Here is a 19,699-nt window from a genome sequence, read left to right as displayed (position 1 = left end):
CATGTTCCTTTTTTTTTCCCTCCCTTCAAGACCCTCCTTAAGAACCATCCCTTGGACCAAGCTTTTGCTCACTCCTCATTATATCTCATTTGGCTCTACCAGTTTTTATTTATTGCACCTTTGAATGTTTTTGTAAATTTAAAGGTGCTCTATAAATTGAATTTTTAAAAAATTCTTAAGTGTGTAATCTTTTTGAATTCACTGTTTATTTTAAAGGTTCATTTTAAAGGTTCACATCATTTCAAAATCTTCTAAGACGTAACTGTGGTATCGCCTAATTACCACTGCTTGATCTATTGCATCATCTGTTAATCTGCACCTTTTAACCCTTTTCTCCCAAGAGATAGCATTGCTGACAAAAATGATTTTTCATTCTATTTTTGCCCTTTAAGTCCTGAGCATTGCTTTTTATTTGTTCTTATATATCCTATATATCATTCATCTAACCCAGTCAGCAAATCCTTATATTCCTTTCGCCATCATGTAGCTTCCCCTTAAATTCACCAATGCTGTTTGACTCAACTTTATGGTACGAATTCCACATTCTAATCACTGTGGGTATAGAAGCTTCCCTTGAACTCTCTACTGAATTTATTAGTGAGTGTCTTATATTTGTAATCCCTTGTATTGAATTTCTCACAAGTGGAAACTAATGTATTAGCTTCATGAAGACTAGATTTTCCTTGATGCTACTTCTGAGGATTTTAAGCAAATTTCTCTTTCTGGTTGCCTGGGGCTTCAGGTGGGAAGCACAAGGTCCGTGGGGACATCAACGTCCTGCTATGTGGTGACCCAGGCACGGCCAAATCACAGTTCCTGAAGTATGCTGAGAAGGTCTCCAGTCGAGCGGTCTTTACCACTGGTCAAGGTGCTTCTGCTGTTGGTCTAACTGCTTACGTGCAGAGGAACCCAGTGAGCAGGGAATGGACTTTGGAGGCTGGTGCTTTGGTGTTAGCAGATAGAGGAGTCTGTCTCATAGATGAGTTTGACAAGGTAAGAAAACCCGCACTTAGAAATATTTTAGTTTCTCTTTTCTTAGCCTGCAAACCACCCCATGCTCTCCCCCCTCCTCACTACTTGTAAAGGCTGAGTTGTGCTCAGCTAGTTCCTTGGCTGCCAGTTGCGGTTTGGAACTTTCCCAGTTGCTATTCTTTGCAAGTTTTTAAATATATTTTGGAAGGGGTTGTTCACCCCTGAGCCATATCCAATCCTTTCCTCTTACTTGTGTGGGTTTGGTAGTGTAGTGACTGTTGCTGGACTAATGATCCCGCCATGACAGTTTGAGAATTTGAATTCGGCTTAAAAGGAAACCTGGAATGAATAAGCAAAGCTACCAGCTTGTTGCACAAAGCTCACTGGTTCACCCCGTGCCCCACTGGGAAAGAAAATGTGCTGCTCTTACCCAAACGGCCTGTAACTCCCATCCGACACCAATGTAGTTGACTCGACGGCTTCAGAAAAATGGTGTAGCAAGCCACTTGGTTGCAACACAACCCACTCTAGAAGACAGGATATGACCACTTAAAGGTGACTATGGATTGACAATAAATGCCTATCCTGAGAATAAAGAGGGGGGAGAAAAACAGCATGCACCTTCTACCAGTTGTCATGCAAAAGAAATATGGACTTGACACTGTGGTTGTTCTTTCCCAGAGAGCATCAGCAAATGAATGGGTTGCTATGGCCAGTAGCTTCGCTCTAAAAACAGCTTAACTCCATGCAGGCTCCACAAAGCCGCCCACTTGATTGGCACACCTTCCACGAACATTCACTCACTCTACCATAGATGTGCAGTGGCAGCAGTGTGTACCATCTACAAGGTGCACTGCAGAAACTCACCAAAACTCCTCAGTTAGCACCTTCCACACCCACGACCACTACCATCTAGAAGGACAAGTGAAGCAGACACATGGGAACACCACCACCTGGAAGTTCCCCTCCAAGGCACTCATCATCCTGACTTGGAAATATATCGGCGTTCCTTCACTGTCGCTGAGTCAAAATCCTGGAACTCCCTCCCTAACAGCACTGTGAGTGTACCTACACCACATGGACTGCAGCGGTTCAAGAAGACAGCTCACCACCATCACCTCAAGGGCAATTAGGGATGGGCAATAAATGTTGGCCTAACCAGCGACGCTTATATCCCGTAAATGAATTTTTTAAAAAAAGGTGGGGAATCAAACCTGGTTCCTGTAGAAAGTTTCAAAAATTTACTGGAAGAAAGACTGATATTTATAGTGCTTTTCACAACCATAGAATGTCCCAATGCAATTTACAGACAATGAAGTAATTTTGAAGTATAATCACTGTTGTAATGGAGGAAACAAAGCAGCCAGTTTACTTGCAGGAAGTTCCCACAAACAGCAAGGTGATAATGACCGGATTATCTGTTTTTTGTGATACTGGTTTGAGGGATGGGTATTAGCCAGGAGACTGGTGATAACCTCCTGCTGTTGAAAGTGCCGTGGGATCTTTTACATCCAACTGAGATTTTTGACAAAGCATTAGTTTAACATAAAAGCAGAATGACCTGGAAAAACTCAGCGGGCCCGGCAGCATCGGCGGAGAAGAAAAGAGTTGACGTCTCGAGTCCTCATGGCCCTTCGACAGAACATCAGTTTAACGTCTCATTTGAAAGAGCAATGCGTGTGGTAATGCTGCTTTTATACTTTCAGATGAATGAACAGGACAGGACCAGTATTCACGAGGCGATGGAGCAGCAGAGCATCTCCATCTCAAAGGCTGGTATCGTGACTTCTCTTCAGGCCAGATGCACAATAATTGCTGCTGCCAATCCCATAGGTGGGAATAAATCAGACAATACTTCCTGTGCAATGCATTCGGGGGTGCAGAATCCAAATTTGCTGCCGGTTGGAATGTGACCAGAATGTAATGCTTGTCAGCAGTAATTGGGAGAAAATATAGGTGGTGCTTGTAGTAAGTTTCAAATGCGTACTGAAAAAAGACTTGCATTTATATAGTGCCTTTCTTAGATACAGCATGTCCCAAAGCACTTTACAATCAATGTAGTATTTGAACATCGTTTGATATACCGAATGGCTTGTTCTGCCACATTAGAGGGTAGTTAAACGTCAAATGCTTACGTGGCCCTATGGCTTCAAAGGATCGCCAACACTGGGATTTTCGTTGTCTGGGTCTGTTGCAAATAATTGAGGAGTTGATGGTTGCGATCAGTTGACAGCTCCGTTAGTTTAATGAACAACCACTAGGATGGTGTCAGGGGAACCAGAAGGATCTTTTTTGATCTAGCAAGCATTTCTATGTTCCTACTTTTGGAAGCAGGATTTGGATCCCTCGCTGTATGATAAGTGCAGTATGTACAGTATGATCCCCTGTTTGAATTCACTAATTTAAACATATACAACAGATGGTGGCAAAGTGATAATTTCACTGGACTAGTAATCCAGAGATCCAGGTTAATGCTCTGGGGGCATGTGTTCATATCCCACCACAGCTGCTGGTGGAATTCAAATTCAATTAATAAATCTGGAATTGAAAGCTGGTATCAGTAATGGTGACCATGAAACTATCGTTGATTGTCGTAAAGACCCATCTGGTTCGCCAATGTCCTTTAAGGAGGGAAATCTGGTGTCCTTACCCAGCCTGGCCTACATGTGGTTGACTCTTAACTGCCCAGGGCAATTAGGGATGGGCAACAAATGCTGGCTTTGTGATGCCCACATCCTTTTGAAAGAATAAAGAAGAAAAAAATCAGTTACTTGTGCTTCTGCCCTCACCTGGAGAACTGGCTTGAAGGGCACACACTCCAGAAATAGAGAAGCTGAATCTACCTTTGCAGTTGAAATGTATATACACCTGTGTTAATAATTTTAATTCTATCAATACTTCCTCTTTATAGTATTATACAATTCAAAACAATTCTTTTCCCCTCCCTCAATGTTTTCAGCCTAGCCTGTATCAATAAGGAAAAAAGAGGTAAAGCAGAGAGAGAAAACATAACCATTATGCACAATGGCAAGCTCTTTTTTAAAACAAGTGCTGATGATGATCGCTCAGTGGGTAGTCCTAAGTGAGAAGGCTGAGAGTTTACCTCACTCGTCAGACTTGAGTGCACAATCTAGGCTGACGCACCCAGTGCAGAGAGGGTGCCATGCTGTCTTTGATATGAGACATCAAACTGTGGCATAATCAGCTTTCTTAGGTTAATAGGGGAAAAACGTTCCAAAGCACTACTTTGGGAGAGTTCTTACTGCCTAGGACAGTATGTATCCCACAAGCAAAATCGCTTTGTTTATATTTTTAAAAAATTATCCAGCCATTTGTCTCATTGCCGTTTGTGGGAGCTTGCTAAGTGCAGGTTGGCGGTGCTTTCTCCATTAAAACAGTGACTATACAGCGAAGGTGCTTAATTGGCTATAAAGTACTTTCAGATGCTCTGAGGTTCTTTAGAAATGTAATTTTTTGCTTTTGAGTTAGAAGGTTGTGGCTCAAGCCTTATACAAAGCATTCCAGGGCAGTACTGAGGAGCTAACAGGCCTTGGTTCAACATCTTAAAATGAAGGACAAGGCTATGTTTGGGTGGGTTGTTGGATTTCTTGGTAGCGTTCCGGGTAGAATAGGGAGTTTACCTGGTGTCCTGGCCACCATTTTCCCCTCAACTGAATACTGCCAATTTTGGTCATTGATGTCATTAGGCTTGTGGGATGTTCCTGAGCATACAATTGCTATTTACAGAATAATTTGTGCAAGTCTTAGTTAAAGTGAGTTGCCACTCTTGGGCACTGACTTTTAAACTACTGGCACTGCAGACCAACAAATGGCATGCTTGGCACTGATTTAGGTTTTGAAAAATTATGGAATTGTTTAGCTTTTTATTGCATCCAAAGTTAAAAGAACACTGCAAATTCTGGAATTAAAATAGTAGATGCTGGAAATATATAGCTGATCCATTGTATCTGTAAAAATTGGTTCAAATTTTTAATTTTTGAATATTCCAAATTGTGGTTTTAGAGTGTATTTCACTCCCTTCCGTCTGAGATTTGACCTGTTTTGAATCCACAAAAGACTTTTTTTACAGCACAAGTTTTATTCTATTTCCTTTCTCTGAGAAATACTTGGAATTTAGCACCTTTATCAAATCTCAAACTTTGGAGCAAAGTTGTTGTGAATTTTATGTAGATCCTAAACTCTGCAGAGCAAAATCCTGCACCATTAAAGACCCAGGAGTGGGGAGGGTGGTGTGTGGGGAGAACTACTGGCCAGTATTCATGTGGGAAAGAGAACTCATGTCCTCCCATGAATACTGTTGGGGATTTTTATAATCTGTTTGAATCCTTGGAACAGGCCTACTGGGCCTAATTCCAACATCTTTTCAGACAGTGCTGGGACCTCTGACAATGTCACACTTTGCAGTCATTGCTGCTTTAGCCTTGAGCCTGTGCTGGAGTGGGATGGAGATGTCCCAGCTGATCCATGCTGACATTTAGTGTGTAATACATTAAGTTTAACAAATAGTGAAAGAATGTTCCAGGGATGATGTGAGATTTATTTACGTACCTTGTGTTCTGTTCAGGTGGTCGGTATGACCCTTCTTTGACCTTTGCGGAGAACGTGGATCTGTCGGAGCCTATTGTGTCCAGATTTGACGTCCTTTGTGTTGTTAGAGACACTATTGACCCTGTTCAGGTATGGATTAAATTCTGTTCTCATTATTGATGCAGTATTTTTTGATGTAAATGTCCTATTTAACTTCCTGCTTAAAAAAAGGAAGGCTATACCTGCCCCTGAGTTAATGCTGTGATTTAAAATTATCCCAGGCTACTGCAATGATATAAGTGGAACAATTTGACTGAGTGGTTTTTGGGTTTTTTTTGTGCTAGGATACGTGATTTGCATATTAATTGTATTTAATTGAACACAAGTGATGGGCATGAACTGGGGATTCAGTTAAGCCCCTATAAATGGATCGATTTGAAACTGTGGTTGTTAGGTTAGGAGGTGTATGCTTGTAATGTTGTAACTCTGTAAATAAGTGTGAAAGAATGTAGAGATTGGCTCCAGTTCTATATTTCACCAATTGACTTTCTGGATCAGAACAGGGGTCAAGACAAGATTTGACAGCAAGTAATGTGGAATATTAGAGCATGTGATCGGAGGTAAATTTTACTGTCTTGAGAATAACAGGGCAGAGAGTTTTAGGAAGGGAATTCCAGAGCTTAGGGTCCATGTAGCTAAAGGCATGGCCACCAGTAGTGAAGTGAAGGAAATCTGTTGTGCAAGAGGCCAGAATTAGAGTAAAGCATCGATCTGAGAGTTGTAGGACTGAAGGTGGTTGGTTAGGGAGGGCTGAAGCCACAGAGGAATTTGAACACAAGTATAAGGAGTTCAAATTCTAGGCTATGATGGATTGGGAACCAATGAAGAGAACGGGATTTGGTGTGAGCTAGGAGTCGGCATGAATAAGTATATTTTTTTAAAATAATAATAAAAAAAACAGAATTACCTGGAAAAACTCAGCAGGTCTGGCAGCATCGGCGGAGAAGAAAAGAGTTGACGTTTCGAGTCCTCATGACCCTTCGACAGAACTTGAGTTCGAGTCCAAGAAAGAGTTGAAATATAAGCTGGTTTAAGGTGTGTGTGTGTGTGGGGGGGGGTGGGGGAGGGGGGCGGGTGGAGAGAGAAAGAGAGAGAGAAGTGGAGGGGGTTGGTGTGGTTGTAGGGACAAACAAGTAGTGATAGAAGCAGATCATCAAAAGATGTCAACAACAATAGAACAAAAGAACACAGGTGTTAAAGTTGGTGATATTATCTAAACAAATGTGCTAATTAAGAATGGATGGCAGGGCACTCAAGGTATAGCTCTAGTATTTTTTTAAAATGTTGTTCTCGGGAGTAAAAAGTTTGCAGTTAATACAAAAATTGGCTGTGCGATAATGAGGGGAAAAAGCTGTAGGCTGCAGGGAGGTACCAATGGACTAATCAGATGGACAGAAAAGTGGCAAAGGGAATTCGATCCAGAGAAGTCGGAGGTAATGTACCTGAGGAGGGCAAAAATGGCAAAGGAATACACAGTATGTGGTAGGATGCTGAGATGTGTAGAGGGACAGAGACTTTGAAGTGTTCACTGATCCCTGAAGGTAGCAGGACAAGTGGATAAGGTGGCTAAAAAAGTGTAAGACGTACTTTTATTAGCAAGGCATAGAAAAAAGAGGTTATGCTTGAACTGTGTAAAATACTCAGGCTGTAGCTAGAGTACTGCATACAGTTCTGGTCATCACATTACAGGAAGGATGTGATCACTAGAGAGGATACAGTGGAGACTGGTAAGGATGTTGCCAGGAATGGAGAGTTCTAGCTATGAAACATTGGATAAGCTGGGGTTATTTTATTTGAAACAGGGGAGGTTGAGTTGTTGTATAGAAAATCTGGGGTTGGTGGGATTGGATAGTGAACAGGAAAGACCTGTTTCTGTTAGTGAGATCAATAACCAGGTGGTATAGAATTAAGGTAATTGGCAGAAAGATTAGAGGGGAGTTGAGAATTTTTTCACGCAGAGGGCCGTTGGGGCCTGGAACACTCTACCTGAGAGTGTAATAGAGGCAGAAATGCTCATCACGTTCTTTTTTTTAAAACAAAATCACGCAGTTGAAGTGCTGCAATCCACAGGTCTGCAGACCAAGAGCTAAAAGTGGGATTAGGCTGGATAATGCTTGACACTGACACAGGCAGAATGGGCTTCCATGTCGTAAATTTTCCATGTCTCTTCTCCCCTAATCTAGTGCTTGGACTACCAGGATACTGTGCTTTCCTTCCTTATCTTCTATTAGTTAGTTTTTAATTATGTCATTCAATGGCCGCTGTAAATATTCATCACTTATCTTGCATAGGATGAATTGCTGGCTCGTTTTGTCGTGGCCAGTCACATCAAACACCACCCAAGCAACAAAGATTGTATGAATGGAGAAACGGGAGAAGCTTATTTGCCAAACACGTACGGGGTGGATCCCCTCCCACAGGAGCTGCTGAAGAAATACATCATCTATGGCAAAGAGAAAGTCCATCCCAAGCTGAATCAGATGGACCAGGACAAAGTGGCCAAGATGTACAGTGATCTCCGAAAGGAGTCAATGGTAAGAAAAGACTTTGATTATTGTGTTTTTGCTCCTTCATTCTCCCTGGGTTTTTTAATGACTTTCTGCAAACTCCTCTTCCTGCTTTCTTGCTTTGCTCTCCTGCCTCTGTATCATCTACAAATTTAGGCACAACTTTTTTTTTTCTCTAACCCTCTGTCCAAATCATTGACTTTTGCAGCCTTAGAGACATCAAAATCATGGGCTATTCACTTTTATTTTTATTCACTGATTTACTATCCATTTTCCCCAACCCACCCCCAAAAGGGCCACCTGTTACTTGTTCCATGTTGTTTTTTCAGAGTGCTGACCCTTGTTCTGTTATTCACACATTCTGCTTTCTTACCTTCATGCCTCTTCATGTCCCTTGTTCAATACCACAGCCAATTATTAGATCCATTTATCAAAGCACTACTAATACACCCATTGACACAGCCCGATTTCTGTAACAATTGTACCCATTTACCAGATCCTCAATGCTGCAACGATTTTGAAGTACTCAGGTAAGGTCCATCTCCCTTTTGTGAAAATGTGTGTTCCATTGGTCGCTGTCCAATTATTCAACGCACATTCACACTCAGTAGAACTCCAATGTAATTTTTAAGTCCTCTATTCTTCTCTTGTTTCTGTGCCCAACCAGGTGTCTTACCTTCTTCACATTACCTTCTTCAGCACTTACCATTAACACTCTTTGTCTTGTGTCTGTGACATCTTTGTCAGTCTCTCCTTAACCCCCACCTGTCGCTGACCTTCTGTCCTGCTTTACCTGCTCCACCCCCTTTTATGCTGAAACTGAATAAACAGCAGTTAGGCCATGGATAGAGTACTGCATACAGTTCTGGTCATTGTACTATAGGAAAAGAGCGATTGCATTAGAGAGGGTGCAGAGGAGATTTTTCTATGAGTTTGAAATACTCAAGTAAGGTCCATCTCCCTTTTGTGAAAATGGTTGTTGCATTGATCACTCTCCAATTATTCAACGCACATCTGCACTCAGAGCTCCAATGTAATTTCTGAGTCCTCTATTCTTGTTTCTGTGTCCAACCTGGTGTCTTACTTTTTGCTCCTTTTAGATTAAATAGCTTTTCTATTTTAAATTTGTTAGAACAGCTTTTATCTCACCTTTAGTCTCTTTAGTAAAGAAAGACTTGCATTTCTATAGCACCTCTCACGACCACTGGATGTCGCAAGTGCTTTACCACCAATTAAGTACTTTTGAAGTGTAGTCACTATTGCAATGTAGGAAACACGCAGCTAGTTTGTGTACAGCAAGCTCCTGCAAACAGCAATGACCAAGTAACCTTTTATGTTGATTGAGAGACAAATAATTGGCCAGGACAACGTGGATAACTCCCCTGCCTTTTTTTGAAATAGTGTCACAGGGCCGTGGCTTAATCCCCTAATCCAAAGACTAGCACCTCCAGTGGTTTAGCGTCCTCTCGATAGCTCAGATTCTGGGTTTGAACCCTCCCCTTCTGTTCCAAACATGAGCTGAACTGTCTTAAATCTGCATGTAATTGATCCAAGTGTATTTCTTCGTGCTACCTTCTGCCTGTTATCCTGTTCTTCATTTTGTGAAAATGTATGGGGAGGCTTATTAAGGAGTAGCATCATTCAACGAATTTAAGAGCAAATAGCACTTGGCAGATGTTGAATTTTTTTTCAATTATAAGATCTAAACAACCACCACTCTAATATATCAGCTTCTCTAATGCAATTTGTTCCAAGTATAGATAAGAATACACAGGCTTGCTACAGAAGGAAGGAGGTGGCATCTCCCAGTTAACTGACTGTCTCACAGACATTGCACAGAATTGCATTGTCCAAAATTGACATTCATCAGCATTACAATCACTGACTCCCCCGCTATCAACATCCTGAGGGTTACCATTGACCAGAAACTGAACTGGACTAGCTATATATATATATACTTTAGCTACAAGAGCAGATCAGAGGCTGGGAATTCTGCGGACAGCAACTAATTGCATGACTGTCCATCTACAAGGCACAAGTCAAGAGTGCGATGGAATACTCTCCACTTGCCTGGATAAGTGCAGCTCCAACAACACTCAATAAGCTTGACACCATCCAGGGTGAAGCAGCCCGCTTGATTGGTACCCAGTCCACTGCAATAAACATTCACTCACTCCATCCACCACAGTGGAACAGTGTGTACTACCTAGAAGATGCACTACAGCAACTCACCAAGGCTCCCTCGGCATCTTCCAAACGTGCAACTTCTGCCACCTAGAAGGACGAGAGCAGCAATGCATGGGAAAACCACCACCTGCAAGTTCCCTTCCAAGCCACACACCATCGTGACTTGGAACTATGTCACTGTTCCTTCAGTGTCATCAGGTCAAAATCCTGACTCCCTTTCTAGCAGCACTCTGGCTGTACCTACACCACATGGACTGCAGCAGTTCGAGAAGGCTGCACACCACCTTGAGGGCAATTGGGACGGCAGTAAATGCTGGCCTAGCCAGCAATGCCCACGTCCCATGAATGAATATTTTAAAAAAAGGGCCATTCAGCCCAGCTGGTCTTTGCTGATGTTTGTGCTCCACACGAGCCTGCTCCCTCCACCCTCTGTTTATCATATCAGTGCATCTTCCTATCCCCTTCTCACTCATATTTATCTTGCTTTCCCCTTAAGTGTATTGCTATTCACCGCTATAAATAAAACAGTAAATTTATATTTTCGTTGAAATACACGCCATTGAAGCTATACAAAATAATGAAAAGCCCATGCTTTTATTCGTAAGCAGATATCCTGTGTAAAAACTTTACAGAAAGAGCTTTTATACCCATCTTCTCCAGGTACACACACGCACTCCCATTGTGAGGCTAAGGCAATAGAACAACTCTACTACTTAGAATCGTGCAGCTGGCTATACTTATTGGGGGTGGGGGTACTAGCGGCTTCTCTTTCTGGCAGGGAGAGCAAAAGAAAGGACTCGTGACCTATGTTGTTTCAGAGCAACCTAGCACATAGTAGCGTTTCAGCCTTAGGACTCTTCAACCTCCTTATAAGATGATGGTTTTGATTTATTTTATTTAGTGGATGCAATTCCCCAAAGCTAAGCGATAGCCTCTGCATTTGCTGAGTTTGTGATTGGTCCACTGCTTAGTCCCTATATGGGACGCTCATGGTTAATGTGCAGCATTGTTTGTGTCTCTCCAAGCAAATAAGGGGTTTGTACTGAGGCAGAACGTTGGAGGTTGGCTGCACTGAAGCCTTGGCTTGTCCTGAACCTGTTTAGCAAAGACTACACTCGCTGTAGTAGTTCAAAGCCTGCCATTCGACAGATGGGGTTTGTTACAAGAAACTTGTGCTTCCTATTTCTTGATCCAAAGGATGCTTGCTGGTAGATCCCACTCGGGAAGGTTGTTCCATATGGGGAACTGAGTTGGAAGTCGTGCAGTAGGTAGATTTAACAGAGTGCCAAACAAACTATAAACAACAGCTTTTTAAACACCGCAAAATAAATGCACATAAAGCTGGAGGCTTAACCTTGCCTTGGGGTGGAGGTTAGGGGAGGGGGGTTAACCTGTACTTCCTGTTAGGCATTCTCAAATGTCACTTGTTTTATACATATATTTTTCTCCCTCACAGGCCACAGGCAGTATTCCCATCACAGTGCGACACATCGAATCCATGATTCGCATGGCCGAGGCACATGCTCGCATCCACCTGAGAGACTATGTGATGGAGGATGATGTCAACATGGCCATTCGGGTCATGCTGGAGAGCTTTATTGACACGCAGAAGTTTAGCGTCATGAGAAGTATGAGGAAGGTGAGTGAAAGGGAGGTTGTTTTAGTGGTTTTTGTTGTTGCTCTTGCTACAGTTGAGTGATTGCTCATGAGGAGTGGTGGAAGATGGCTTCAGTTTTTTGTGACTGACAAATGTGAAATTTATATCTTTTTTACTAGATATTGGGTTTCCTTACAGAGAAAATACATGGGTATGAATTGCTTTCTTTCCCCTTTTGAGATTCTTGGCCTTATTGTGTTGATCTTGCCTCAATCTTTGTTCGACCCCTGAGTCTGAATGATACTGGATTGGCAAAGAGCATTCTGTAAGGCTGACTGGAAATTTGTAGAGTTTAACCCAGTGGTTTTCAGTCCTCTGACAAGAAACCCCTCCAAATGACTACCCCTGGGCGATTGTGGATCATGTCAGCTATCCAAAAGAATATTGTGACAGAAAATGTTGTTAGTATACTTCAGAAAAAGAAATGTGGCTGGTAGGCCTATACCAGGGAGGAAAAAAATGTATAAAGCACAATTCTTGATGGCTGATTTCAGATGCTGATAATCCAGACCTTGTGAATTCTCTGGAATCCCCTCAAGTACCTGATTTCAAAGGCCTATGTTTAAATCTATGGCAACGTGGCATCTGTTCCAAGAACACAGGAAATAGGAGCAGGAGTAGACTAAATGGCCCATTGACCCTGCTCTGCCATTCAGTACAATCATGGCTGGGCTTCAACTCCATCTTCCTGCCCACTCCCTATATCCCTTAGTTCCCTGAGAGACCATAAATCTGTCGGCCCCAGCCTTAAATTCATTTAATGGAGACATGTCCACAGCCCTCTGGGGTTGAGAATTCCAAAGATTCACAACCCTGAGTGGAATAATTTCTCCAAGTCTCAGTCCTAAATGGTTAGCCCTTTATCCTGAAACTGTGCCCCCAATTCCCTGACCAATGGAAACAATCTCTGTGTCCACCATATCAAGGCCCTTCAAAATTTTGTAGGTTTCAGTGAATCACCTCATTCTTCTAAACTCCAGAGAATATAAGCCCAATTTACTTAACCCTTCATCATAGGACAATCCCTCATCTCAGGGATCAATTTAGTGAACCTCTGCTGTACTGCCTCCAGTGTAAGTATATCCTAACTTAAATGTGGAGACCAAAACCCTGCACGCTGCTCCTGATGCGGTCTCCAAAACCGTGTACACCTGCAGCAAGACTTCTTCATTCTTGTACTCCAATCACTTTGCAATAAAGGCCAACGTGACATTTACCCTCCTAATTGCTTGCTGCACCTGCATGCTAACTCTGTTCCTTGTACAAGCACATCCAAGTCTCTGAACATCAGCACTTACGTTTCACACCTTTTTCAAAAAAAAATCCTACTTTTTTATTCATACAACCAAAGTGAATAACTTCACACTTCCTACATTACACTCAATTTGCCATCTTGTTGCTCATTCACTTAACCTGTTTTTTTTTGAAGCCCATGTCCTCTGCACAGCTTGGTATTTTTTTTAGCAAAGTTTAATACCTTACTCTGTCTTTTCTTCCAAGTCATTAGTATAGATTCTAAATAGCTGTGGTCCCACCACTGATCTTTGGGGTACTCCACTGTTCACTGCTGGCCAACTTGAAAAAACCCCATTTATGCCCCCTCTCTGCTTTCTATCCATTAACCAATCCTCTATCCATGCTAAAGTATTGCCCCCAACTCCAAGAGCCTTATCTTGCCTATTAATTTTTTGTATGGCACCTTCTGGAAGCCTTTTGGAAATCCATCTACTGGTTCCCCTTTATCTACCCGAGCAGTTACACCCTCAAAAAAACTATAAATTTGTCAGACACTATTTCCCTTTAGTAAAACCATGTTGACGTGTTCTAATCATGCTATGCTCTTCTAAGTGCATTGTTAAGACTTCCTTAATAATAGATTCCAACATTTTCCCAACAACTGATGTTAGTCTAACTGGTCTGTAGCTCACTGTTTTCTCTTCCTCCTTTCTTGAAAAGTTGCATAATTAAATCACCCAGCAACATTAAATTAAGTGCACCAGTTTTGTCTAAAGTTGTGACTGTAATGACAGATTTCTTTTTTATTGAAACAAAATTAAATTTGCAAACCTCCTATTTTCTGCTTGGCCCACCTGCCTAGGGGAATCTAAGTAATAGTGTTTGTGCTACTGAGATTCACTGATCTGGTAATTAATGGTATCGCACTGGGGATATTTGATTGCATTGTTGGGTTCGCGCCCTGCAGCTGGATTGGAACTATCCAAATTCATTACACGTGGGGATCAGGGAGAGAATTCAGTCATGCTGGGCAGGACTAAAATGGATGCTGGAAGCAAAAGGCCTCCTGCATTAAGTTTCATTCCTTTTTTTTTAAACTGAACTCGTGGGAGATGTGTTAATCAAAGTTTATTCCTAACCACTGCGATTATGTTTTCTCACTCCTTCTTCCCCCTCAGACATTTTCAAGGTACTTGACATTCAAGCGAGACAATAATGAGCTCCTGCTCTTCGTTCTGAAGCAGCTAGTGGCGGAACAGGCCACTTACCAACGCAATAGATATGGGGCACAACAGGACACCATTGAAATACCAGAAAAAGATTTGGTGGAAAAGGTGAAAGAAAGCATGGCTGTGGTGTTGCAGTTTATGCTGAAATTTGTGGACTCCTGCCAACTTTGTTGAAATTATACATTTCAATAAAAGTTTTAAGATCTAATTATATTAACTGAAAATGAAATGCACCAACTTGATTTAAGTATTGTACCTGACGTGTTAAAGACCAGAAAGCTCCCAGTTTCAATCCTTGTCGAGAGGGTCTTGCTTGGTAATTTGGGCAAAGGTAGCAATAAGGATTCACTGGCCTTGAGCTAAGAAGGAGTGGCGGGGGTGGGGTGGGGGGGGGGGCGCGAAATCATCAACTACTGTTCTGTGTTGATCACTGTCTAGTGGAACTGGATAGACCGCTGGGACGCAATTTGGTATATTCCCCGTGGCAAAGTTATTTGCTAATACTGAGGCATGCAGACCTGGGAGCAGGTACGGTGTAGTATAAGTCTTGTCTATGCCTGTGGATCTATATCCTTGCATGAGTTAGCTTGTCATCTGAAGGGTTGGGATTGCTTAGTTTGCAGCTATGTCTGTGTCCTCCAGTACTCTGTGCCTGGGCTCTGAGTCGTATACAGCAAGGGATAAGATTGATGTTGTGGGACCGTTTCTGGTACTTGGGTCCTGTGCTGTAGTGTGGAACATATAATCTCCTGGGTGAGGTGAGAAGCCAGGTTAAAAACCCATGCCAGTTAGTATGGGGAGGTGGGGTAGAGGGAAATTTGTATATTCCCCTCGACTTCTGTCCCACCACCACCCCCACCCCTGCCCAAGCAAAACACTGCTGCACATGCATTTTTTCTTTAAAGAATTATAAATTTAGGGATCTCTGGATGATAATTGGCCATGTTAATTCAGTAACCAAGTCCAGCCCTGTTTCATTGCGTGGAATTCCAAAATTTTCGTGTGGTGTTTAGGGAATTCCAGTAACTATTCTATTCCTTTTCCTGTGAAAGCCAGCTGGCTGGAGGCTTTAAATACAGTGCAAGAAGTTTCTTGATATAAATGTGGGCAAAGCAATGAAACAACTTTTTGTAGTTATAGGGACATTGTATTTAAGATTTCAAAATGGGGCCTGAACTACGTTTGTGTTCATGATATAATTATCATTTTGTGTTCTGGTTGACATGAAGTGTACATTTTGTTGTGTGCCTGTTTACCCGTAATATTGAAGGTTATCGAATCCAATTGTTTTGTCAGTATTCAATTTAAAAGAAGCTATTGAGAGCCTCTTGTTTTACGCTGATATTCCTGGTTTGGTTGTTTTAAAGCTTTGCCCTTTTTTTCTTCTAGGCTCGTCAGATCAATATTCACAACATGACCTCATTCTATGAAAGTGACCTCTTCAAAATTAACAAGTTCGCTCACGATGTGCGAAGGAAGTTGATCGTACAGCAGTTCTAATTTTTAAACAAGGAGAGAAGAGTAAAGCTCTGTGGAGGTTGGCATAATGCAAAAGCTGAAAGCGTGCCCCTGGCATAGCTGAGCATTTTTGAGTGATAACGATGAAGTGCGTACTTTCTGCAGGATGGGTTAAGAAAAGGGCTATTTGACACATCAAAAGCTCATTCCTTGAAGTACCTTGAACACTCATTCAGTTGCATTTTGAATGCCCCCTTTGGATTTTGTTTCCCCATCTTGCCTGCCAACTTTACCAACTAATGTCTATATTTTCAACAGATTTTTTTTTGAAAAAAGAACTTGCGCAAAGACTTCACTTTTTACAAAAAAAGCTACTACTTCATTGAAACTGAAAGCCTGTCACTTTTTTTAAACTGAAGCTATCCTATTTGCATAATTACTCCTCCCCCCCAGTTGTGCTTGTTTCTCTGTGTATCAGTAAAACTAGGTGTACATTCTCTAAGTTGTGTTGTAGTAACTATTAATAAAGATGTTTTTCCAAGTTTTTGCATCTTGTTTTAAACCATTCCAAAAGTTGTCAAGCTGGACACTTCAAGCATGTTTATGACTTCATTGCCCCCCTGTAACCTCCTCCTAGCCCTGCTGCCTCCAGGAGCTCTGCTTTCCTTCAATTCAGACCTCTTCCTACATCCTTGATTATTTTTTTTTTAAGTGTGTTGTCATTGATAGCTGAGCCTTCAGCTTCCTGAACTCCGGGATTCCCTTCCTAAATCACTCAGTCCCTGTGCTTTTCTCTCCTCTTAAGATGCTCCTACCCCTGACCACGCTTTTGGTCACCTGTCCTAATGTTTCCTCAATTGGCTCAGTGTCAATTTTTGTCTGATTACACTCCTGTGAAGTACCCATGGAATGCTTTACTATGTAAAAGGTGTTGAATAAGTGCACGTTGGTTGGTGGTCAGTGGTGATTGAGTGATTGCAGCGCCTTCAATAATTTTTCAAGATTCTTCATAGTGAAAAGATCAGCAGGATAAAAATATTGTCAGTGCAGCTGCACTTAACCTTAAGTTAAAGCTGTGGGTTCGTGTTGGCCTCTTACAGGTATTGATTTTTCTGCTAATTGTGTGTGCGCCAGATAGGTAAAGCAATTGTGCTGTTAGCATTGTGCTATGCCCAAAGTGTAATCTAGTGCATAACCCCCCCCATTCAGAAAAACAATTGGTTAACTTCCATAACACAAAGCTAGCAGAGCCATAAGAATAATTTTTGTTTGTTTATCATGGTTTCCACATTTAGGGCGTTGAGGTTAAGAATGCTGCCCGCTGTCCTCTATTACGTGCGGATGCCTATTTTGTGCTCTTCAGTGTCGCTATAGGGAAAAACAACCCAGACTAGCTTTTTTTCAATATCTGATGGGAACTGCATTTGATGTTGTACCGTCTGCATTTGCTCTGCCTGATGGTTAATGACCTTTTAAATTTACTCAGCAGCTTGGAGCAACCTATGCTGATTTATGGTAAAGGTTTGTTGATCAATTTTACAAATAAGGGATGTTAGTGTTCAAGGCATTGAAATTTGTATGTTTTTCATTCTCCGCATTTTACTGACCATCACTGGTGTTCTGGCCAAAATTTACCCTTCAACTAGCATCGCAAATGGATTACTTTGTTATCATATTGCTGTTTGTGGGTGCTTACTGTGCACTGATTGCCACATTTCCTACTTTAAACAGTGACTACATTTCTAAAAGAGGCTGCAAGTGCTTCGGGATGCCCTAAATTATGAAAGGTACTATACGGTCAGAGTTAGGTGTTACGGAGGAAACATAGAAACTAGGAGCAGGAGTAGGCCATTTGGCCCTTAGAGCCTTCTCCGCCATTCAATATGATCATGGCTGATCCTCTGTCTCAACGCCATATTCCTGCTTTCTCCCCATGCTCTTGATGCCCCTAATTATCCAAAAATTTATCAATTTTTTTCTTGAATATACTCTGACCCAGCCTCCACAACCTTCTGTGGTAGAGAATTCCACAGGTTGACCACCCTCTTGAGTGAAGAAATTTTTCCTTACATCAGTCATAAATGACCTGCCGCATATCCTGAGACTGTGGCCCCTGGTTCTAGACTCCTGAGCCAGGGGAAACATCCTCCCTGCATCCAGTCTGTCTAGCCCTGCCAGAATTTTATACGTTTCAATCACACCCCCTCTCATTCTTCTAAACTCTAACGTTTACAGGCCCACTTGAACCAATCTTTCATGCGACAGTCCTGCCATCCCTGGAATCAGCCGAGTGAACCTTAGCTGCACTCCCTCTATGGCAAGTATATCCTTTATTGGGTAAGGACACCAAAACTGTTCACACTACTCCCAGGTGTGGTATAACCAAAGCCCTATATAACTGCAGTAAGACATCTTCTGAACTCAAATCCTTTTGCAATGAAGGCCAACATACCATTTGCCTTCCTAATAGCTTGCTACACCCTGTTTACTTTCAAGGACATCCAGATCCCTTTGTACATCCACATTTCCCAATATATCACCATTTAAATAATATTCTGCCTTTTCTGTTCTGCACACCAAAGCATATAAATTCAGTCATCAACGTGATACTGCATCTGCCATGTGCCCACAAACAACTTATCTAGATCGCCCTGAAGCCTCCTTGCGTCCTCCTCGCAACTCTCAACCCCGCTCAGTTTTGTGTCATCAGCAAACTTGGAAATACTGCATTTGGTTCCCTCATACAAGTCATTTATATTAATATATATATATATCATAAATAGCTGGGGCCCAAACACTGATCCCTGTGGTAAGCCACTGGTCACCGCCAGCCAACCAGAAAAAGACCCATTTATTTCCAGTCTGTCAATCAATTCTCAATGCATGCCCCAATCCCATGTGCTTTAATTTTACCCACTAGCCTTTTATGTGCATCCTTATCAAAAGCCTTGAAATCCAAATACACCACATTCACTGATTCTCCCTTTATCTATTCTTCTAGTTACATCCACAAAAAACTCCAGTTGATTAGTTAAGCATGATTTCCCTTTCATAAATCCAAGCTGACTTTGTCTAATCCCGTTATTGCTTTCCAAGTGTCCTGTTACCATTTCTTTTATAATAGACTAACATTTTCCCCACTACTGATGTTAGGCTAACTGGTCTGTAATTCTCTTTTTTTTCTCTCCCTCATTTTTTAAATAGTGGGGTTACATTTGCCCCTCTAATCTGTAGGAACTGCTCCAGAGTCTATGGAACTTTGGAAGATGACCACCAATGCATCCAATATTTCCAGGGCACTTCCTTTAGTACTCTGGGATGTAGATTATCAGGCCCTGGGGATTTTTTTGAGCCTTTAACCCCATTAATTTCTATAGCACGATTTATTTACTAATACTGATTTTCTTCAATTCCTCACACTCACTAGACCCTTGATTCCCTAACATTTCTGGAAAATTATTTATGTCCTCTTTTGTGAAGACAATTAAAATGTGTTCAATTCTTCTGCCATTTCTTGGTTCCCCATTATAATTTCCCCTGTTTCTGACAGTTAAAGGACCTTTGTTTATCTTTGCTAATCTTTTTCTCTTCACATATTTATAGAATCTTTTACAGGTAGTTTTTATGTTCCTTGCAAGTTTACTCCAAACTCCATTTTCCCCTTCTTGATCAATCTTTCTACCCACTTTTGCTGAATTCTGAACTGCTCCCAATCCTCAGGTTTTCTGCTTTTTCTGGCAACTTTATATCTCCTCTTTGGAACTAATACCATTCCTAATCTCTTCTGTAAGCCATGGTTGAGCCACATTTCCTGTTTTATTTTTGCACCAGGCAGAAATGAATAA

The 19,699-nt window shown here is 41.7% G+C and overlaps 1 protein-coding gene across 1 annotated transcript in view; it reads left to right on the top strand.

Moving 5' to 3' along the window:
* mcm2 (minichromosome maintenance complex component 2) overlaps positions 1 to 16,395 on the top strand; it is a 32,222-nt gene extending 15,827 nt beyond the window's left edge. Inside the window, exons 11-17 of the mRNA XM_041192523.1 lie at positions 743 to 993; positions 2,679 to 2,805; positions 5,558 to 5,670; positions 7,872 to 8,114; positions 11,731 to 11,913; positions 14,346 to 14,501; positions 15,786 to 16,395. Coding sequence (XP_041048457.1) covers positions 743 to 993; positions 2,679 to 2,805; positions 5,558 to 5,670; positions 7,872 to 8,114; positions 11,731 to 11,913; positions 14,346 to 14,501; positions 15,786 to 15,896 — 1,184 coding nt within the window. The 3' untranslated portion in view covers positions 15,897 to 16,395. The remainder of the gene's footprint in view (positions 1 to 742; positions 994 to 2,678; positions 2,806 to 5,557; positions 5,671 to 7,871; positions 8,115 to 11,730; positions 11,914 to 14,345; positions 14,502 to 15,785) is intronic.
* The last annotated feature ends 3,304 nt before the right edge of the window (positions 16,396 to 19,699 follow it).

The sequence above is a fragment of the Carcharodon carcharias genome, chromosome 7 (genome assembly GCF_017639515.1).
Source record: "Carcharodon carcharias isolate sCarCar2 chromosome 7, sCarCar2.pri, whole genome shotgun sequence".
Lineage (NCBI taxonomy): Eukaryota > Metazoa > Chordata > Chondrichthyes > Lamniformes > Lamnidae > Carcharodon > Carcharodon carcharias.
This window is presented reverse-complemented; position numbering and strand designations above follow the sequence as displayed.